The sequence below is a fragment of the Balaenoptera ricei genome, chromosome 15 (genome assembly GCF_028023285.1).
Source record: "Balaenoptera ricei isolate mBalRic1 chromosome 15, mBalRic1.hap2, whole genome shotgun sequence".
NCBI classification, from domain to species: domain Eukaryota; kingdom Metazoa; phylum Chordata; class Mammalia; order Artiodactyla; family Balaenopteridae; genus Balaenoptera; species Balaenoptera ricei.
The window spans coordinates 426,839-449,184 of NC_082653.1; the positions used below are offsets into that span (position 1 = coordinate 426,839).

At 57.2% G+C, this 22,346-nt stretch overlaps 1 protein-coding gene across 1 annotated transcript in view; it reads left to right on the plus strand.

Annotated features, from left to right (window-relative positions):
* Positions 1-22,346, plus strand: part of ZBTB46 (zinc finger and BTB domain containing 46) — a 57,741-nt gene that overhangs the window by 16,052 nt on the left and 19,343 nt on the right. Inside the window, exons 2-3 of the mRNA XM_059897173.1 lie at positions 3,942-4,910; positions 18,885-19,169. Of these exons, the coding sequence (XP_059753156.1) occupies positions 3,974-4,910; positions 18,885-19,169 (1,222 nt within the window). The 5' untranslated portion in view covers positions 3,942-3,973. The remainder of the gene's footprint in view (positions 1-3,941; positions 4,911-18,884; positions 19,170-22,346) is intronic.

Below are 22,346 nucleotides of genomic sequence, written 5' to 3' on the forward strand. Positions count from 1 at the left end.
GCATCCACTGTTTTACATTCTTATTGAAACCAGTTGCCTTCCAGGTGGAGCTCCTTAGGTACCAGAGGAAAAAAATACCCCATCCAGCTCCCAGAATTACTACTTTGAACACACAGTGCAGCAAATGAAATATACTCACAGCAGTCTCCACGTTTCATGGTTCTTGTGCATTTTGAGACTTGGCGATTTATTTGGCTTTTGCCCACGAAGCATCAGTGGTCTCATGGACGCGCTGGGTGAATAAGACACATAGCTCCTGCTGATAATTTGTGAAGATGGCTTTTGGTTGAGACCCCTCTACCTTCAGATGCTGTAGGGAAAAGGTTCGGGAGGTGCTCTCGGATTGGGGTGCCGGGGGCTCTGAACCCTGGAAGTGACAGACAGGGGAGCACCCCTGACACCCACATCGGGTACCTGCCGCTCAGAGAGGAGGCTGGCAGAGCAGGTCTGTGCTCACATCTGAGTGCGGCTTGTTTGGGGGAGACCTCAAAGCCCCCCTCACCCCTGGGTCACCGTGCTCAGCAGCCGAGACTTGTGTCTCTCGGGTCGTGGGAGCTGTCTCGCAACAGTGAGACTCGGGGGCCTGGGATGGTGGCGCCCAGCACGCGCTTGGTGGCTCCCCGACGGCCGGACTCTGGGAATCTCCAAGCCTCAGTTTCCCTGCCTGGCAGCTTGGAGACCACCTCCGCCCTTCCCGGAGGCTGCAGGATTGGAAATGGGTCCTGCAGCAGGCAGGCTGCCCACTGGGCAGGACAGACCCGCGGCTGCCCCCTTCGTCCCTCGCTGTGGGGTCTCTGGCATGGTCCCTGTGCCCCAGGTTACCCGTGTGAGGGCGGCCAGCCCCGAGCCCCGCACTGTGCAGGACGACGCAGCTTTTGGAGTTCGGTCTGGAACATGGATTCAAGTTGTTCTGGCACCGAAGTGGTCACGTTTCATAAGTGATTCTGTCCGAAACTGAAGTGTCTTGAGATTAGCAAGCTATAAATAAAATAGACAGTAGAGACCCCACAGGAGAAGTAAAAACACTGGAGAGATGGTGTGGCTTCCAGGTGGCACGTGGGTCACTTTGGTGAAGTCTCAGGTGCCGGTGTGGCAACAAATGCCCCTTGGTCTCACCCAGCCTTAGCTGCTCCTGTCAGTGTGGCATCTGAGTCCCTGAGGACCGCAGGCTTCTCTCGGAGGGTCCCTTCCTCACAGGGCTGCCCGCGTGGACCTTTGGATGCATGAAAGTGCCCTGTGATCTGTGCAGCAGCACAGGTAATTCAGAGATGACAGTCAGGTTATCAGATGTGTGTCCTGTGAACGGGTGTGGGTCCACAGGTGTGTGTTCTCTGAACAGCTGTGTGACCCACGGCCAGGTGCATCTTCACTTGACAGTAGCAGATGCTCTGCTACCCTTGCCCTCAAAGAAAAACTGTGGTGAGCGTGCTTTAGTCTGAAGCCTGCATCTTTCTTATCAGGCCCTCATATGATGTGACTACCCAGGATGCTTCCATTTTTAGGGTCACAGCTGCTGACATGCAACTGGGCAGCTGCTCTTCTGCTGCAGTCAGGTGGGTGGGACCCCCATGACCTCTTACTGATGTGGAGACATTACCAACTTTGTAATGCAAATTCAGTTATTCCCCTAAAGCTTCCTGGATAAATTACGTGTATCCTTAATACTTCCATAGCAGACTAATCTGTTGTTGTTTTTTTTTTTTTTTTTTTTTTGTCTGCACCGCACGGCACTTGGGATCTTAGTTCCCCAACCAGGGATCGAACCTGAACCTGTGTGCCCTGCAGTGGGAGCGCGGAGAGTCCTAACCACTGAACTGCCAGGGAAGTCCCCCAGACGAATCTATTTTTGATTATCATTCCTTTAGATGCCTTTTCTTTTTAGTGTACAGGTGACTTTTTTCCCTAATGAAAATTGTGTTTTCTTACGACAAAATCTCTGTGAAGTACATAACTGATTTTAAGCTGCTCTGATTGAATATTAATTTATTTTAGAACTTTCCATATGAGTTGAAATTATTTGAGAAACGCAAGCCCCCGAGGTAGTTGTTGCTTCTCTAAAATGGCACTGGCATTTTGCCCCTTTTCAGTGTTCTTCCTAATTCTTAGACTCTCTGTTTCACTGGCGAGTAAAGAGGCTTATTATTCATATAGGAAGCCAGGCGATGAGACATGTCTCTCCCTAACTTGAATGCGGGGTCCTTAGAGCTCTCGGTACCTCCCCCCATATTCGGCCGGAGCTCCGCGTGGACTCTGGGCATGAAGCCGATGCTTTGAGTTTAAATGGTCGATTTCCTGGTTTGACGTGTGTTTTGGTTCCTCCCTCAGCGTCTGGCTAACCTGAGTCCGTAACGCCAGGTGTGCGGTGTGAAGCCACACCTGGACGGCCTGTCTGTCCCCCTCCCTGCCTCCCACGCCCTGGGGGAGGGGCAGACCGGCTGCTGACCACCCTCGGGGGTGGTCTACGCACCCAGGGCCGAGCACCCCTGGTGTCAGCTGTGAGCCGAGGGCCCCCGCAGCCAGTTCTGAGCTTGCCTACTCTCCTCAGGGCCCGTCCGCAGGGTCAGGTCCCGCTGCTGTCACACGATTGATCGAAGCAGCGTGTTTCCTTCTGGTCTTTGAGTCGGGGGGCTGGTTGGAGCGGGGGGGTCTCTGTTCTCGCCTGGCAGGGCCGGTGCTGGGTGGGCTGTCGAGGGAGACAAGGGAGTGAAAGGCTTGGACCCTCCCCAGCCTCGTTCTCCCAGCCTGGGGACTGTGGGCGTTTCCAGGTGACCTCAGATGATGATGCGAAACGTAAAGTCTAAAGGAAGGTGTTGCACAAATGAGGCGGCCCCCGCTCTCCGCCCTTCCCCCCCCCCCACCCCGGGAAAGGTGGACGGACGTCCGCACCTTTGACCAGCTGGAAAACGGTGTGTTTATCAGGAAAGACCTGTCTTCTGCAGGGCATCTTATGTGGTGAGCCTGGCCCCAGGTTTCGTACAATGAAGTCCTAGCCCCCAGCGCCTCAGAACCTGACCTAGTTTGGATGTGATTTGTACTGAGGTAGTAGGATGGGCCTAATCCGATATGACCGTGTCCTTGTAGGAGGGGACACTGGGACAGACACGCACACAGGGAGACGGCAGAGGCAGAGGTGGGTGATGCTTCCACGAGCCAAGGACACTGAGGATTGCCGGTCACCGCAGAAGCTGACGGAGGCCAGGATGCATCCCCCGGCGGGGCCTTTGGAGGGAGTCCTGCCCACACCTCGGCCTTGGTCAGGCTCTGGCCTCCAGTCTGGGCGGCACTGAAGTTCTGTTGTTTTGTCTGCCCAGTCGGGTGGCCCCGGGAAACTTTGGGAGCAGCAAAGATCTGGGGAACGAGTCTGGGGAGAGCACCGCGTGGGGCCCAAGTCAAGAAATGATTCGGGTGCTTGGGACCGCGAAGGGGGTTCTCATCGCCTGGGGTCCCTCCCCGCACCAGACACCTTCCTGGGGGCTGAGCTGGTCACAGGGCCTTCTCCCTCTGGGGCTGGCTCGGGCTGGAGTTTGGGAGTTTGTGGACGTCCAACTTCAGTCCTCACTGTTCTAGGGGTTTTGTTTGTGTAGCGTGTTGTTGTCGCTTTGTTTTTAAAGGGTGCTTCTTCAAGGGTGAGGGATGAAGGTGCCCCTGGGTTACTTGGCCTAGATGTTCTGATTTTCTGTTTGGGTGAGAGAGTCGCTTCGACTGTGGATGGGTGTTCTTCTCCTTTCTGGAATATTTGTTTGCTCGGAGGGTTGGCTGCAGCGTGTAGGATTCTGTTCAGAGCGCCGTGTGCCCGACGACAGGTGAGCCTCAAACTGGACGCTGGTTCAGGTGCCCACCATCGAGTGCCCTGTGCCCGGCGGCCGCCCTCCGTGCACCCTCCTAACTCCCTCGGTGCGTGTGTCGACCGTGCGGGTAACCCTTCCGTTCTTGCCCCACAGAGTCCGTAGAAGAGACCACCCTGGGATCCCAGATGAACAACCGGCGGGAAGATATGGAAATCGCGTCCCACTACCGGCACCTGCTCCACGAGCTCAACGAGCAGAGGCAGCACGGCGTCCTGTGCGACGTGTGCGTGGTGGTCGAGGGCAAGGTCTTCAAGGCCCACAAGAACGTCCTGCTCGGCAGCAGCCGCTACTTTAAGACGCTCTACTGCCAGGTGCAGAAGGCGTCCGACCAGGCCACGGTCACGCACCTGGACATCGTCACGGCGCAGGGCTTCAAGGCCATCATCGACTTCATGTACTCCGCCCACCTGGCCCTCACCAGCAGGAACGTCATCGAGGTGATGTCAGCGGCCAGCTTCCTGCAGATGACGGACATCGTGCAGGCCTGCCATGACTTTATCAAGGCCGCGCTGGACATCAGCATCAAGCCGGACGCCTCAGACGAGCTCTCGGAGTTCGAGGTGGGCGCCCCACCCGGCAGCGGCGCGGACGCCCTCATCTCCGCCGTGATGGCCGGGAGGAGCATCTCTCCGTGGCTGGCCCGGCGCACGAGCCCCGCCAACTCCTCCGGGGACTCGGCCATCGCCAGCTGCCACGAGGGTGGGAGCAGCTACGGGAAGGAGGACCAGGAGCCCAAGGCCGACGGCCCCGACGACCTCCCCTCGCAGCCGCTGTGGCCCGGCGACGTGGGCTGCGGGCCCCTGCACGTCAAGGAGGAGCAGCTCTCGCCGACCCACTACGGGGGGAGCGAGCCGCCTTCCGCCGGGGACGCTGCCATTCAGAACTCCTTCTCCGAGCAGGCTGCGGGGGACGGCTGGCAGCCCACGGGCCGGAGGAAGAATCGGAAGAACAAAGACACGGTCCGGCACATCACGCAGCACGCGGAGGACGACAGCCGCGCCGGCTCCCCGCTGCCGTCTTTCCTCCCGACGTCCGGGTGGCCCTTCGGCAGCCGAGACTCAAGTAAGCCTTTCGTTTGTTACAGGCCGGGCTCAGGCGCCCTGGGGCCACGGACAGCCCAAAGGCGCTGTTTGTCGGTGGCCGCGGGGCCGCTCGTTTTGTCCATGAAGTGGCACCTCTCCAGGCTGACGCTGGTGGCTTCCCGCGGGTCACCCCCTTCTGTAGTAAATCGGTGTGAGCGCAGGGAAAGTGGCCGACGCGTCCCAGCGGGCGCGCTGGGCTGGGGATTTTCTGGAGCTGGAAAGGCGGGGTGACACCCGGAAGGAGCCCCAGCGTGGGGTGTGGAGGAGCCTCTCGTAGGCACTGGGTGGGGTAACTTAATTTTTAAAGATGTAAACGTGACAGCGTTAAAAAGATGAAGAAGTGCACGAAGTGACGTGACTCGGGTGGAAGGGAAGGACAGGCCAGGTGTGTGGGCTCCGGCCGCGGCCATTGTTGTCAACGTGGAAGAAACACCACGTGTGTGTGTTTCGTCCTGGGCACGTGAGGGCTCGTGGCCACAAGCTCCCCTCCCAATGAGGGGTATTTCCTCGTTGCCAGCAAGTGCGGGTTCTGTGGTCCGCCCACAGAGCAGCCGGTGGGCGTTACTGCGCAGGGGGGGAGCCCCTTCTGGACCCCGAGTCCGTCAGCCCTGAGGGCTCTTAGCTTAGCTTTGTTGACGCCGGCCTTCACCCTCTGGAGGATGGTTTTGTCTGTCTCCCAGGCTAGTAAACAAATGAAATGTTTCCTAGATGCCAGGTGCTCTTGCTGGCGCCGAGCATGTGATAACTATGGCTGCACCGAGCTTTCCCGAGTGGCAGATGGGGCCACGAGGGCTGCATTTGGAGTGAGGAGGGGCTTTGGTGGGACAGGGGTTGGTCCAGAGCAGGATGGAGGCTTCTCGGCAAGTGACCACGTTGGGAAGGCCCCTCCAGGAAAGAGGTTAGAAGTCAGTGGGGGCTCAGAGGTGGACAGAAGGCAGTGAACCGTGGGCACAAGCCCTGAAAGGTGTCTCCAGTGCTAGGCCTGTGCTGGGGTTGGGTGGGCAACCCTGGGGCTCTTGATACACTAGCTTGATTATTGTGGTAAAACATACGTATCATGAACTTCACCCCTTTAACCACTTTTAAGTGTGTTGGCATTAAATACATCGCCACTATCCATCTCCAGAGCTCTCTCACCACCCCCAGGAGACACTGTAGCCTTTCTTGTAGGTTCTCATTCTCATTGCTCCTGTGTGTCCCCAGCCCCGAGCGCTGGGCCAGCCTCCTGCAGGTTCAGCCCAAGCTGGTTTCACCAGTGTCTCCCCCTCGGCAGGATGATTCTGTGTGAGGTGGCGTCCTTAGCGCTGTAGGACATCGGCAGTGCCCTGGCCTCCGCCCACTGGATGCCAGGAGCCGCCCACCCCTGGTCATGACGTTGCCAATGTCCCTGATGGGAAGCCCCCCGCAGAACCGTTGAGTGTAACTGAACTAAGTCAGAAGAAGGTTAAGTTTCTGAGATGATAGAAAGCCCACCTGTCTCCCTGCCAGCGGTCGGCACGGTGGTCGTCTGTGTCTGCTCTCTCCGTGACGACTAAACATCCCTTTAGCTCTGACTAAAGCCTGGAGAGCAGCGTCCACAGGGCCTGACTTAAGGAACCTTCTGGGTGGGTCAGGGCCGCAGAGCGTTCCCGTCCTGTCCTACACCTGCTGCATCACGAGTCGTCCGGTGGGCTGCGGGGCTGGAGGCTCTAGGTCGGAGAGCCTATCAACACGTTAAGAACGAGGACGCTCCTTAAGCCTGTGGGTTTGATGTTTTAAATGCAGTTGTCGAGCAGAAGGTGTTTTTAGAATCCAACAAGTGATTTCTGCTGGTGTACTCTTGCTAATGTCTGAAATCCCTTGGGTTACCAAGGCAACTGCGAGATTTCCCCTGAGTTGCTAAGACAAGGACCCGAGGTGTGGGCTTGCGTGGGACGGCTCTGCCCGTCACGGTGGCCATTTATTCCTCTGCCCTGGCCCTGGGCTGGGGTTTGGAAGCGTAAATTGTGATCCCCAATGGAGGAGAGTTTGCTTTCATTAAAGATTTATTACATCTCAGAGGAGAGTATGGTTTTATTCTCATCCCGTTTATGGGAGAAAAGGCCCTTTTCCAAAGGAATGTGTCAGGTGGTTCCTGCGTATCCCTCAGGGCGCTTGACGAAGATGCTCCGATGCCCAGCCCTGCAGCAGGACCGCCCCCCTGTCCCCTGTGTGTCCCCACCTCGGCGTCAGGGACTCTGGGGCCTGTTTGCATTTAAAAGTGATTCTTCCAAGCAGGCAGCCAAGTGCTTTCTAACCCAGTAGCTTCCAAGAAAACATCCATTGAAATGTACCTCCGGGTTACAGCTGTGGGAAACGGCGTTTACACGTGCAGGTGCGATGGACACAGGCCGGGCCCGTGGTAGCTGCCGGCTCCGGCCTCGGCCCCTTGTCTATGATCCCGAGACCGTGAGCCTCCGATGCGGTGGGTTGTACTCGTTCAGAAGCTGGTGCCAGGAGAGCCCAGGTGCCCCATCCGGACATCCCACACGGGTTCCGAAAAGCATCTGCAGAAATAAAGTTCTGAGCTAGAATAAAGCGTGTGCGTCTTGTGAAGGAACTGTTTATCCCTGAACCTCGGTAAGGGCGGACCCTGGCGTCCTGGGATTTTGAAGAGCACGTTGGAAGAGCAGAGCGGGTTCAGGGCTTGCAGGTGGCCCCCGGAGACCCTGGTGGATGCTCTAAGCTCACAGCTGCCGTCCCGCTGGGACCAGGGCCCAGCCCTCCCCTGCCCAGGTCGGAGGGTCTCCTCCCTCGCAGCTCGATGCTGGGGCTGAAGCCAGGCCGGTAGCCCCTCCCTTGGCTGTACCCCCAGATGTTTTCCTTACAGAAATGAGCGGAATTGCCTGGAATTCCTCTGGTCGACCTTGGGGCCGTGCTCAGGGGGCAGCTGCTGCCCCGACACCTCAGCAGTGGTCTTCAGGCGGCGGTACGTTGGGAACGTACCTGCTGCTGAGAAGGGAGGTGGGGAGGGGCCCTCGTGCTGGCCCAGGAGAGCGGGATCGCTGGGGACGGGGCCTGGGCGAGGGCGGGGCTTGGCCCTGAGACCCTTGGCCTGTGCCCCCCGGCCGCCCAGTCCTGGCCTGAGGCCGCACTTCCGAGTTACCACCTGGATTGAAGAGCCTCGTCACTGTGGCTTTGCTGAATGGCCAGCGGAGCTTCTTTTCTGATGAAATGGAAGTTCCTGGACTTTCTAGAAAGTTCAGTTCATGAAGACAGAGCCCCTGAGGTCTCTCATCATCTAGATGTGGAAGCCGAGGCTGGTCCCCCGGGGCCACCCCCCCGACCCCGCCCTGAGGAGGAGCTGGAGGGTCTGGGTCTGGGTGGGTCAGGACAAGGCGGGGCCCCTGGGAGGCGACAGGTGGGCGCGGCCCACGGTCACTCTCGGGACCCCCAAGGCTCCGCTCGAGACAGAGGGACGGGGGTTGGCTGGGGCCCTTCTCTTGGCAGAGCTGTCTGGTAGCTTTTCCATGGCTCACTTGCTGCAGGGTGCGTCTCTGCTCTTCCTGGTCTCGCGGGCGCCCCCTGCTGACCTGACACCGAGGTCACCTGCCTTTGCTGCTTCCAGGCGGGTTCGCAGACATGCCACCACCTCGCTGGGTCCCGTTTTCATTTGAATTTGAGGGGTTTTGTCCTCTTCAACCAAGTGTGTGTTTTCTTCTGATGTTTGGACACTGTGACAGTGACGCCCCCCGGGTGCCAACTGGCGTGGGGACCGAAGCCCCGCAGGCACCCACCTCCCAGGGACAAGGAGGCTCTGGTTGTGTTGAAGTGCCCAGGGAGATGGTCGTATATTTTGTATTTGCTGTATATACGTGTATTTACATACATACACTTAAAAGCACAGCTTAGGAGCTTACGTTTTAAATGGAGATTCTAAAAGGAGTTGTGAACGTAATTTTTAACTGTTCATTTGAAAACTTTTATGCTACTGCTTTTTTCAAACTTTTAAAAAATGGAAGCAGAACATGCACGTTTGACTCTTCTAAGTCAAATCCCAGATGTTCAGCCGGCAAGGGGGGCATGACCCACCCCCCAGACACCCAGACGCCCGTCCTGGGCACCACCTCCCCAGGCAGTGTGTCCTGACTCGGCCTCTGTGTGCTGGTTTCTCCCGGTCAGCCTGCTGTTGAGGAGCCCCCGGGGGTGCCCGCCCCTTCCTGAGCCGTGGGCTCTGTCCTGACCTTGATGGGCCTGGCTGCCAGGACCCTCGGCGCATGCCTTCTGGTGCTGGTGGCATGTGTGTTTTTGGTGTAGACCTAGAGGTGATTCTAGGGGCGTGTCCGTTTCCTGCTGCTATGACAAATCACCGCAGACCTAGTGGCTTGAAGCAGCCCAGCTGTATTATCTGTCGCCCAGATGCCACCGGTTCGCAGGGCTGGATCCTTTTGGGGGCTCAGGGGAGAATCCCAGCATTTTCCAGCTTCCAGAGGCGCCACGTTCCTTGGCCCGTGGCCCCGTGTCACTCGGACCTCAGCTCCGGTGCCGCATCCCCTTCTCTGTCTCTGGCCCTCATGCCTCCCTCTTCCTCTGAGATGGACCCTTGTGTGGACAGGGACCCCTGGACGGGCAGGGTGATCTCCCACCACACTTGCAAAGTCCCTTTTGCCACGTGAGGTGACATGTTCACGGTCTCGGAGATTAAGACCCAGATACCTGGGGACCATCATGGGAACACAGATAATAACGAGGTGTTTTGGTGAAAACTGCCATTCCCTTTCCTATTGTTTTAAGTATGATATACATTCAGTAAACTGCACAGGGCTTCCCTGGTGGAACAGTGGTTAAGAATCCGCCTGCCAATGCAGGGGACACGGGTTCAAGCCCTGGTCCAGGAAGATCCCACATGCCACGGAGCAACTAAGCCCGTGCGCCACAACTACTGAGCCTGCGCTCTAGAGCTCGCGTGCCACAACGACTGAAGCCCACGCGCCTAGAGCCCGTGCTCCACAACGAGAGAAGCCACCGAAATGAGAAGCCCACGCACCGCAACAAAGAGGGGCCGCCACTCGCCTCAGCTAGAGAAAAGCCTGTGCACAGCAACAAAGACCCAATGCAGCCTAAAATAAAATAAATAAATTTATTTAAAAAATAAAATAAACTGCACCGATTTCAAGCGTACGGTTTGAATAATTTATTGTCTCTCTCCCTGCCATTTTATTGGGGGAAATATTCACACTTAGAGAAAAGTTGGAAAAACGAAAGTGAGCCTGCCAGCGCTGAGATGCTCCGCCTGCGCTGAGATGCTCCGCCTGCGCTGAGATGCTCCGCCAGTGCTGAGATGCTCCGCCTGCGCTGAGATGCTCCGCCAGCGCTGAGATGCTCCGCCTGCGCTGAGATTCTCCGCCTGCTAACGTCTTGCTGCGTTTACATGTTTATGCATCTGATCATCCGAACCCGCCTCGTTCTCTGAATTTCAGGGGGCCGACACCGGCACCTCATCCCAGCACTCCGGCCAGCCTCTCACCGGAGCCCGCATTTCTGAGGCTGGGTCCCCCCACCGTACATGTGCCGTTGGATGACAGACGTCCCCCTCAAGACATCCCCTCAGCCTCTGGACACCCCCCCACCCCACCCCGCCTCCTGCCAGCCTGGGGGTCGCAAGGGAGGGCGTCACACAGGGTGTGCTGTGCGGTCCGCTTGTGTCCATTTTGAGATGATGCGGATTTACAGTCACTTGTAAGAAATAATGCAGAGAGAGCCCGTGTACCTGTTAAGCAGCTTCCCCCAATGCCGACATGTCAGCATCACAGCCAGGAAGCCAACCTGGCCCCGCACGGTCACCACCAGGGGACCCTGGGCTGCTTCCCTCCACAGCCTCGGGAACTTCTCATCTGTCCCTGGCTGTGATTTCCAACATGCTCTCACGGTTTGCTCAGGCCGTCACGTGCGTCCACAAATCATCCTTTCACTGCCAGACGTTATTCCGTTCTCTGCTGTAACACACCTGCTGATGGACGTTTGGGTTATTTGGGTGATTTCTGGCAATCATGATCAAGCTGCCGTGCACGTCCCAGGACGAGTAGTTGTGTGATTCGTCTGCGTTCCCCCCAGGACTGGGCTGCTGGGCCGTCGGGTAGCGAGCGTGCAAGAAACCAGCGGTGTGTGCGAGCTACACTCGTGTCAGCGTCCTGCAAACGTGGATTGGGTTCGTTTTTAAATCTTAGCCGTTCTGGAGGGCGTGGGGGCATCTCCTTATGGTTTTCTTTCTTTTTTTTTTTAACATCTTTGTTGGAGTATAATTGCTTTACAATGGTGTGCTAGTTTCTGCTTTATAACAAAGTGAATCAGCTATACGTATACATGTATCCCCACATCCCCTCCCTCTTGCGTCTCCCTCCCTCCCACCCTGCCTATCCCACCCCTCTAGGTGGTCACAAAGCACCAAGCTGATCTCCCTGTGCTTTGCGGCTGCTTCCCACTAGCTATCTATTTTACGTTTGGTAGTGTATATACGTCCATGCCACTCTCTCACTTCGTCCCAGCTTATCCTTCCCCCTCCCTGTGTCCTCAAGTCCATTCTCTACGTCTGCGTCTTTATTCCTGTCCTGCCCCTAGGTTCCTTATGGTTTTCTGAGTGTCTTCTCAGGGGTTCACCAGCCTCCCCTGTCTTCCTTTGAGCGGTCTCTGCTCAGGGCTGTGCATGGTGGTGGGTTTGAGAGCTGGGCCGTCCAGCACCCTGTGCTGGCCGGGGTCCCGCTCTGATGACGAGCGTCGTTTCCTAGTTGCCATTGACCCCTCTTCCTGGGGAAGCGTCTTCTGCTGAGTGGAGCGTCCTCCGAGTGTCCTGGTGGCAAGTCCTTCGTCAGGTGTGTGCTCTGAAAACATTCTCTCTCAGCCTTTGGCTCGTTTCTTCCTGTAACGGTGTCTTTTGAAGAGTGTAGACATTTTAAATTTTGATGAAGGCCAGTATGTGAACTTTTTTCTTTTGTGGTTCATGCTATTCGGGTCTAATCCAAGGGACCTCTGCCTAAGGTCACAAAGGTTTCTCCCATGGTTCCCCTGGAGGATTGGGCGTGACTGCAGGCCTGGGATGCATGCTGATGTTTGCATGTGGCAGGCGAGGGGTCCGCCTTCACGGTCTTCTTCTGCATGTGGGGTCCAGCTGTTCTGATACCACCTGCCCGTGGAACTGCCTTACTAGCTGTATATATTTTTTTAATTAAAGAGAATTTCTTGTATGAAGTGAAAACATTTTGGTAGTTAAAGAAAATGAGGTAACTTGAATTTAACTTGGATAAAGAAGCACTTAAGAAATAATACACCCTAGACACATTAAGTAAGAAGGTAGATTTTAGACAAAGTGCATAATTACAGTTTTTTGAACTTTATTTTGCATTGTTCGTGAGGTCTAGCGGAAGTTAGGACTAAGGTCTGGTTTGAGCTGTAACTCGGGAGGGTGGAGTCCCGCGGGGAGACAGCCTTGGCCCCGCAGTTTCCACCCGTCCAGAAGGTTCCGCTGTGTTGCTGTTTGCACATCTGTGTTCGCGGGGTGCCTGTTCCCTGGATGAGAGGCCGCCAGCTGGGCTGGGGCATCTGCAGGAAGCCTCTCAAAGGCAGCTTGGGAACATCTTTGAGAATCGTGAAGAGTGGAGATTTGGGGAAATCTTAGAAACCGAACGTCTGCTTTCGACCAGGCCCTCGTGGTGAGGGGGGCCCTGTCCCATCACCCCCGGCCCTGGACTTGCTCCCTCCTCTGCTGCATCATCTGTTTATTCCCCACTTTGCGGCTCACACAGCGTCTTCTAGTTTACTTGTTTAGAAATTCTGTTTATTTTAATTATAATCTCTTTTCTGCTTTTCAGCTAAAGGTTGTAAGTGAGTGAAATTTTCAAAATGTTGTAATGTATCACTTAAAGGAAGAAGGACCCCCCCCCCCAAACCCCTTTCTGCTCTAGAATCAATCTTTACATTTAGCACTTGGCACTTTACAGTTAGATGTTGATATTTTTCATCCTGGTTGCCTTGTTTATTAAAAAGAGGTCAGCCTGGGGAAGAAGCCCTGAGCGCCTTTTCCCCTGCCCCGGGCGGTCGGTGTGGGGACATTTCCTGCCGTCACACGCATGTGTGAAATGGCTACACACACTCTGTCCCCTGTCTTGGTGGCCGGTCTCCCCGTCCAGCCGCTAGCAGTGCCGCCCCCCTGCGGCACCATCAGGTGACCCGGAAGGGGTCCACCGCCCCACAGCTAACAGCCGAGCCCGTCGCACTTCATCTGGCCCCTGGTTTGTCAGTTTTTTTGTTTTTTGTTTTTGTAGTTGAATTGCTGGCTCAAAGGGTCTGCACATTTTTAAAAAATATTTTATTATTTTTGGCTGCGTTGGGTCTTTGTTGCTGTGCGCGGGCTTTTCTCTAGTTGCGGCGAGCGGGGGCTACTCTTCGTTGCGGTGCGCAGGCTTCTCATTGCGGTGGCTTCTCTTGTTGCAGAGCACGGGCTGTAGGTGTGCGGCTTCAGTAGTTGTGGCACGTGGACTCAGTAGTTGTGACGCATGGGCTTAGTTGCTCCGAGGCAACTAAGGCCGGGATCTTCCCGGCCCAGGGCTCGAACCCGTGTCCCCTGCAGTGGCAGGCAGATTCTTAACCACTGCGCCACCAGGGAAGTCTCTGAAAGTTTTTTAACATCACCATTTAAGGTTTTTTCCTAAGTCACTGAGTCTAAGTTCGTCACAAAAGACTGTTCAGAGGCAAAATGTTAGATGAGATGTTTTCAGGGTTGTCACTTGGTGGATGAGCTCTAGCAGCTGAAGGAAGGAGCCCCTGGGGTCCTCGCTCAGGAGATGTTGTCCCTGCCTGGAGGGGACTTGGGGACAGTCCTGTGACACACGGTGGCTGATGGCTCGGGCTGGAGGCCGTTCCTGAAGCTCAGGTCCGAGCCTGGCTTCCCAGCTCTCCCGGCTCCTGCTGGGATCCACCTGAAAGCAGCACAAAATGAAGTCTGAGTTTAACCCGTGAATGTCAAGTTGCTAAAGAAAAGCCGTTGCTACTGCTAACGGGTAGGACAGCTGTATTGGTCCCAACCCCCCGCCCCCCCCCCCCGGAGTATTTGGAATGGTTTTAGTTTTTTGATAACAATAATCTAGTAAGAGCCTATTTTGTGGCTTTAGGTAACATCAAACTCTTTATCTATGAAAGGATTTGTTGCAATGTTAACTATTGCTTTCAACTCCCTGTTCTGTTTGTAGAATTTCGTTTTTGACCTCATCGTCTTAATCCCTCCTTTTGAAGTCAAGCTGTGGTCTGCAAGGGCCTGGGAAGGACCTGCTCTCCCTCCTGGCGCCTGGCCGGTGCCCCCAGGCACCTCCCCTGCCCCCTGCCCCTCGCCAGGCTCCCAGCCTGTCTGCCGGGCAGGAGGCTCAGGACCTGGGAGGGCCCAGGGTCGGCCTCACACCCTCTCCCTTCTGGGCACTTTCCTCCGCTTTCTCATTTGAACAAGAAATTCTGGGGAAACTGGGTCTCCCTGCACCTCCAAAGTGGGTGCCAGAGTGAGCGCAGGAGCCCACCCGGGCCAGCGTGGGGCGCCCTAGGCCGTGCTGTGCGTGTGCCCCGCCCATCAGGATGACGTCGGAGAGTCAAGTGCCCTCAGCCCCTCTGGTCTCCTTCACTGACTCTCGTCTTCAGAATGACCAGTTCCTTCCAAGCTTCGTTTGACTGGTGTCACCCCTATCCTGGGAGGCATCCCAAGTGCTGTTTCCGGAATTGGGGGCTTCTCAGCAGACAGACCGCAAGGCTTGGGAGATGGAGGGTGCGCTCAGGTGCTGGGAGCGTGTCCGCGTGTCCTTTCACGAGCTGCTCGGGGCTGTGCAGCTGGCTCTTTACCGGACCCGCGAGGGCTCTAGGTTAGGTCACCGAGTGACCGCAGGTAGCCTGACAGCCTCACAGGCGTGTCTGGTCTTGATTCCCTGGACGGTGGTGCCTTTCCTGAGTCATAAATGTTCATGTGGGGATTTTTCAGTTGATGGCCTTCATTTCCTTCACGGTCACCCTGCATCTCGTGGACCCTCACCGCTCACCCACCAGCATCTTTAGGACGTCGACCCATGAAGTGTGTCTGTGGTTCGTGCTCGCCGGTCCCTCCCACGCCTCGTCTCATGGCAGTTCTCAGTCGACAGACCCCAGACATCCTTCTTCAAAACCCAACTTTTAGCTTTTCACATGTGGTTGGAATCTTTCAGCTAATCTCGATTTCTTTTACACGCTTTTGAACTTAAACTGTTAATATAACTTCATTAAAATTTTGGTTTTGAAACCTGGTGTTTTTTAGTTTTCAGTCTGTTATGGGCTGAATGTTTGTGTCCCCTAAATTCGTATGTTGAATCCCTAACCCTGGTGTGGCTGTATTTGGAGATGGGGCCGGTGAGAAAGTCATCAGGATAAACGGAGGCCCTCGGCATCTGCGTCGCATTGGAGCTTGCCCTCCGTCTGCACACCCACCGAGGTGAGGACAGCGGGGAGGCGGCCGTCTGCAAGCCAGGAAGCAGCCTCCCCCAGGAACAGGGCCCTGCTGGACCCAGATCCTGGCCTTTCCAGCCCCGGAACTGAGACCCACTTAAGTCTTACAGGAGCCCGTGCAGACAGAGGCAAAGCCTTCATTTCAATTCGATTTAATCCCTACACTTAGTGGCTAGAAATGCAAAATCAGTACTGATATAACATTTAGGAATTGGCAGAAAAATATGAAAAGGCTCACAGTTTGAAAAAAAGAAAGTATCCTTCCGGAGCTTCAGTCAGCAGTAGCCCGATGCTACACCTCGACGGTGTCCTTAGTGTCTCGTAGTGTCCTTAGTGTGACCCATCCAGGTGGAGGCACCCAGGGTGTGCTGCCCTGCGGGACATGACGGCCCTGGTCAGGGCCCCTGTGATCTCTCAGCCTGTTCCCCGGGGCCCCAGCGCCTCCAGGGCGCTCGACACCTGAGGGGCTCTGCTGAGGTGGGCCCTCCCCACACCCCAAAACCCAGTTCCTATGCAGCTTGCGTGGACAAATGTGCACTTCCAGTTCGGGAGTGTCTGCAAACATCGGTCAGTGGCCACGTGTCCCCAAGGTGCCTGGGCCCCTGGCTCCTGGCACTGCCTGCCCTGGCTCTTCGGTTCTGATCCTGACTCCTGTTCAAGGACCGCAGTCAGAAATCCAGTCTCTTGCAATTATTGAACTGTTCTGTGAAAGCTGTCTGAGGCATTTTGGGTGAGTCTGGTGGATTGGCTGATGGTGGTTCTTGCCTCCGTGCCCTCTGGGTCTGCAGCTTCGAGTAATTTCCTCCAAAACAAAGGCGCACCACGAAGCAGGCTGGGTCTGAGTTTTCTCGTGTACCCATCAAGGCGGCTAAGGAGTGGCCGAGTCATGGAAGTCGCTCTGCTCTCTGGGGGCCGTCATGGGGCAGGCTGGCTGAGCCCCTTCAGGACAGAGGGGACCCTCTGTCCTCCTGCGTCTCATGGGGAGGCCCACCGGGCTCTCTCCCTCTTCATGTTCGGTTCAGCTGTCTGGAACCTCCTGCGTCTTTGCCTCGGTGCTCAGCACCACCCTAGCGTGCAGGTCTCTGCGGGGAGCTCGTGCGTCCCCAGGACCCCGCCGCCCTTGCCTTGCACACCTGGCTCCGTGGACCGGGTCCTGCGCTTTGTGAGCGGGCGGTCCACCCACCGCCCTCCGCTCACCTCCAAGCATGTGTTTGTGGGAGGAGCCATAGAACCACCACATGGGGCCACCTGTGGTGCCGCCTGGCACCTGCTGACCGCACTTCCCAGGTGCACGGGGCTGTGTCCGGGCGTGATACTCAGGCTGCTTCGGGGTCTCTTTGGTTTCTGCAGCCTTGGGCCCCGCTTCCCTGGGTTCTGAGTAGGGACCTGTCGCTTCCGGGACTGGGTCGTGAGCCCGTCCCACATTTGAGGCTGCCCAGCTTCCCCCCGCCACCAGTGCCTCCTCTGCCCCCCTCCCAAGACAGCCTGGGGGTGGGAGGAGAAGGGTGGCCCATCCCTTTTCCCCCGCCTGCCTTCATCTCCTCTCGGGAATGGTCTTGCTTTCCCATTTCTGTTTTGATTTCTCGAGTCACCACTTGTTCCCAGGGGGGCCCTGGCCAGACAGCAGCTCTCCCTGGGGTCCATCTGGCGCCGGCCCGTTCTGGGGGCACCTCCATGGCCCAGATGGTACAGGAGGCTCCTGGTCCTGCCTATGCGGCCCTGAGCTAGAGGTTGTCACAAATCCTCTTGTTAGTAGCAGCTTTATTGAGACGTAATTCACACTGCTGACAACTCACCCATTTAAGGTGTGTGATTCGCTGGGTTCTAGTCTATTCACAGGGCTGTGCAGCCGTCACCACAGTCGACTTTAGAACATTTTCGTCACCCCAGAAGGAAACCTGCACCCTTAACAGTCACCCCAAGACCCACCCCCTCCATCTCCCCCGGCCCTTGGCAGCTCCCAGTCTCCTTCTGTCCCCATGGATTTGCCTTTTCTAGGTATTTCACGTGAGTGCAATTGGACGGTATTTGTCCCTTTCACCGGGCATGACGTGTTCGAGGTCCATCCGCATCGTAGCCTGCGCCAGCGCGTCATTCCTTTTTATGGCTGAATCATATTCCTCTGTGTTTGTCCTTCGTTGGCAGCTGGGTGTTTGGGCTGCTCCACTTCTGACTGTTATGGGTGCGGTTGCTCTGAGCGCGGACGTGGGTCTTTACCCTCCTGGACGTCCTCCCACCAGTGGAAATGCCGGGCCACGTGGGAACTTGGTGTCCACCCTTCTGAGGACCCGCCAAGCTCTTGCACCACAGCTGCGTCATTTTACGTTTTTACCAGCAGCCGGGGGGGCTCCAGGGTCCCATGTCCCATTGGCACTTGTGGGTTGCAGCCGTCCCAGAGGGCGTGGGACGACCTCCTGGTGCTGAGCTGCGTTTCCCTGACGACGAATGGCGCTGAGCACTGCTCACTGGCCATTTGTGTGTCCTCTTTGGGCAAATATCTGTGCACGTCCTTTGCCCACTTTGTTTTGTTTTGTTTTGTTTTGTTTTGTTTAATGTCTATATTTCCATGTGTTGTACAATTTATCCTTGTTGCTTATTTATTTATTTATTTTTAAATTTTATTTATTTATTTTTGGCTGTGTTGGGTCTTCGTTTCTGTGCGAGGGCTTTCTCCAGTTGCGGCAAGCGAGGGCCACCCTTCATCGCGGTGCGCGGGCGTCTCACTATCGTGGCCTCTCTTGTTGCAGAGCACAGGCTCCAGACGCGCAGGCTCAATAGTTGTGGCTCACGGGCCCAGTTGCTCCGTGGCATGTGGGATCTTCGCAGACCAGGGCTCGAACCCGTGTCCCCTGCATTAGCAGGCACACTCTCAACCACTGCGCCACCAGGGAAGCCCCCCTTTGCCCACTTTTGAGCTGGAGTATTTGTCTTTTTGTGGAGCTGTAAAGTCCTCTGTAGTGTCTAGAGAGGCTCTCGTGTCAGGCGTACAGTTTGCAGATATTCTCTCCCACCCATCCTCTCACTGTATTGATGGTGTCCTTTGAGGCCTTCAGGGGTTTAATTTTTGACGAAGTCCAGTTTAATCTGCTTTAGTGCTTGTGCTTTTGGTGTCACAGCTGGGAACCCGTGGCCCAGTCTCAGGCCGCGGAGGTTTTCTAAGAGTTGTGTAGTTTGGGCTTTTTGATCCATTTTGCGTGTTGCCCCTTCTCTGAGAGATGAAAATACCCAGATGCTCAGCCCCGGAGCAGACCCCCTGTCCTGGGTGGGCGCCCACCCCGCCCCCGGGTTCTGGGTCGAGCCCCTCGCGAGGTCTTGGCTGTGACGTCACCACTGTCCTGGGACCTCGTGGCAGGCCGGGATCGGGCTTGAGGCCAGGCCGCTGGGGTTCAGGACGCTCGTGGCTCCAGCTCCTCCTAAACTTGCCTGCTTGCTGTTCGGAGGGTCCTGAGTCGCGGGCGAGGTCTCTAACGTGTGTTTCCCTCCCCAGACGCGGACTTGACCGTCGCTGAAGCCAGCAGCTCGGACAGCCGCGGGGAGAGGCCCGAGCTCTACGCGCACGTGGACGAGGGGCTCCTGGGAGGAGAAGGCAGCTACCCGGGAGCCCCCCTCACCCCCGAGAAGGACGACGCGCTGCACCAGGCCACCGCGGTGGCCAACCTGCGGGCGGCGCTTATGAGTAAGAACAGCCTGCTGGCCCTCAAGGCCGACGTGCTGGCGGATGACAGCTCCCTGCTGCTGGAGTACCTGCCCAAGGGCACCCACTCCCTGTCCCGTAAGTGCCGCGCGGGCGCTGCGCGGGGGCGGGGTGACGCGCCTCGGGCCGCGACGGGACGGACGCGCTGAGGGCGCGTGCGTGCGTGCGTGTGGGTCGTGGCGGTCGAGGGGCCTTCGGAGAGGAGGCAGCGCTGTCGGGGCGCCGGGAGGGAAGCGGCCGAGGGCTTGTCCAAACGCTCATACTTGAAATCGAGGCATCCAGCCCTAAAGCCTGATCGAGCTGGCACGTGCTGGGCCGTGAGGGCCTGGGACAGGGAGCCCCGCGCCCGGGAGGCCTTGGGACGCGGCGGGCTCGGGCTCCCTCTGCTGGCCTCGCCCCCTGCCTGTGCCGCCTCGTCCTGCCTGGGGAGCGTGGCCAGGCTGCGGAGCCTCGCTTTCCGCCAGGCACTGCTGCTGGTGTGTGAGATTTAAAGAGGATTTGGGGGTTGTGTTTACACCTTGAGTGTCTCCAGCTGAATTCCAGTTGCTCACAAGCAAATAGCAGAGTAACCTAAGGAGCGGATGAGGTACAGCGGTGCTGGCCGAGGGTCCCCCGGGCGCCGGCCTGGGCGGGTGCCCCTCCCCCTCGGCTGGGGCGCTCTGAGCATCACCCACCCTGGGTGCCCGGGGCCTGGGGGCCTGGGGCGGTGTGCCCATGTCCCGGGCGTCCCGAGAGAAGCGCTCTGTTGGGTTGGTGTCTGTGAGGGAGAGTCGGGTGTGGCCCCGTTTCCCTCTTCGGGGCAGAGTGACACACCCCAAAGCAGGCGGCTCTGAGTGCAGAGGGCGTGGGAAGGGCTCCACCCCAGGGCCCTGCGGTCCAAGCGTGTGTGGCTGGCAGGCCTGTGTGTGGGTCCCTGAGCACCCCCGAAGGAAGCAAAGGAAAAGCGGCAGCCAGTGACGGGGGTCTGGGGAATGTGTCTTTCATTTTTGCTCTAATTTTAAAAACAATATTTTCACGAGCGCTAAAATATCCTAAGCATTTGTGATGAAAATTGCTTGTGGCTAATAAAGTCTGACCGTAGAGAACAGTGTCCACATTCTCTTTATTTATCGTGCCGAGTCCGAGGCAGGTGGGACGCCAGGGCGGTTGTAGGACTTGGCTGTGAAGTCAGACCCAGGGGTGGATCCCCCAAGGCTGTTGGACACACTTTAAAAAATACGTTTAGGCCTCGTTTTTTGCATCTGAGAAATGGGAATAGCGTCACTTACACAGTTGTTGTGAATGTGAAACGTGGGACACGTAAGTAAAGTGTGTTTGATAAACGCTCCACGATATTAGTCCATTTCCCGCTCAGCTCAAACCCTGAACTTGTCAGCAGAAACTGTTGGGTTTGTGATGAGCCGGTAGCTTGAGGAGGTGGTCCTAGGGTATCTGCGGTATCTGGGGTTTAGAATCGGCGAGTCCGCGGGTGAACGTCCTGCTGAGGGGACGGCTGGGCAGTTTCATGGACGTCGTGGAAGGAGCAGCCTGGGTGTGTAACTGCAGGGCTGGACACTGGTTCTGGCTCTTTCTGGACGCTCCCAGTTGGTGGGAGTGAACCCCACGTGTCAGAGGCCCTGGGAGGTGGCAGCGGCTCCTTTGTGGCTGAACCGCGTTGTCACGAGGGGGGCGGTTTCTCGGGGTTTCTCCTCCTGTCCCCGCGTCTGGCAGCCTTCTCCTCTGGGGTGGGCCTGATCCCCAGGCCTTTGGTGTTCTGTGCAGAACTGAGCTAGGGATGGGGCCAGGGGTCCAGGTGGCCCGAGAGCACCGGTTGCACCCGCGTTTGGTCAGGCCGTGAGCCGTGAGCCAAGGGTCTGACTGTGGGGGTCTGGGACGAGTGAGGCCCAGGGAGAGATGCTCTCCACCCCCGAGAGTGCCCCCTCCTCCGGCCCTGTCCCTGCAGAGGCCCAGACCCGGCCTGGCAGCACGTGGGGCAGCTGGGTGGAGTCAGAGGGTGAGCGGTGACCCTGTCGGGTGGTCTGTTCCCAGCGGACACGCAATCGGGCAGCCGCACCTGCCCCGGGCACGTCCCCAGGCCCCATGTGCACACACACCCCCCTTCGCAGTTCACAGGGAGCTGGGGGCAGGGGAGTAAAACCCCATGCGCTCTATTTTTAGTACATCCGTGACTAACCCGGGGTGAAGTTGACTGGTGGGTTTTGATATTTTGTTATTTCGATTATGTTTTAACCTCTTTGCTGTAAATACTCTAAATTTCCCACTCTTTTCATTAGTTCTGCCCTTACGAGAGGGTTGAGAAGTTGGCGGCTGGGAGCTGGTGACTTGGGCCGTGTCCAGGGGGCCAGGCATGGGCTCCCATGTTCCCTCGGGCAGAGAGGCTGAAGGGCTTGCTGGAGGAATGGGTTATTTTAGAACATTCTTTTCTGACATCCTAAGTAAAATCTGCCTGTTCTGGGCATACACTAAAATGAGGAATGGAAATATCCAGAGAAGAACTTTATTTTCCAAGATCGTGTGGTCACCTCCCTGTGGCAGGCGTTCCGTCCCCAGCGGGCGGGTGGGCAGGGCCCGCGAGCTGCCTTCCTGCGTTGAGCCGGGACTGGGCAGCCCCTGCGGAGTGCCCGTGGGCGCGTCTGCTCCGTGCTGTTCAGTTCACGGGCGCCGGCTTCTGTGCGCGGACGCGACAAAGCGTCAGGCCCCCCAGAGCCCCTGCCTTCACCCCCCGCCACCGCTCTGCTTCCAGACGGGCCACGGTTTCCGTTCAGTTGCAGATGTTGTCAGGGGTCGCCGGATGGGAGCGTGCGGATGGGGAGACCCCTCCTGGGTGCCGCCCAGTGGTGACGCAGGCCCTGAGCCCAGGCGACTCCCAGCCCGGGGAGCACCGGGGACCTAAAAACACATTCGAAGGAAAACACTGGCTTCACACTGGGCACCAGTGCCGGCAAAGCAGAGGCGCCGCCACCCGGGCTCCAGTGTGGAGACACCCCCAAGCTCGGTAGGTGCAGAGCCTGCCACGCTTCCTCCGGGGAGGCCCGGAAGGGAGATGGGAGCCCTGCTGCGCCGCTGTGCTGGGGGTCCCTCGCCCCTGGTCCGGTTCGAGGGCGTTGGGGGGGCTATTTCCTGACTCCGGCCCCCAGGCTCCTCAGGTTGTTAACAAGGTTTTTCCAGGGCCGGGCCTTTTGTTTTGTGACGTTGGGGGTCCTGTAGGGCCGACGTCCCAGTAGCCATGACTCGTGGTTGGAGGAACAGGGGGAG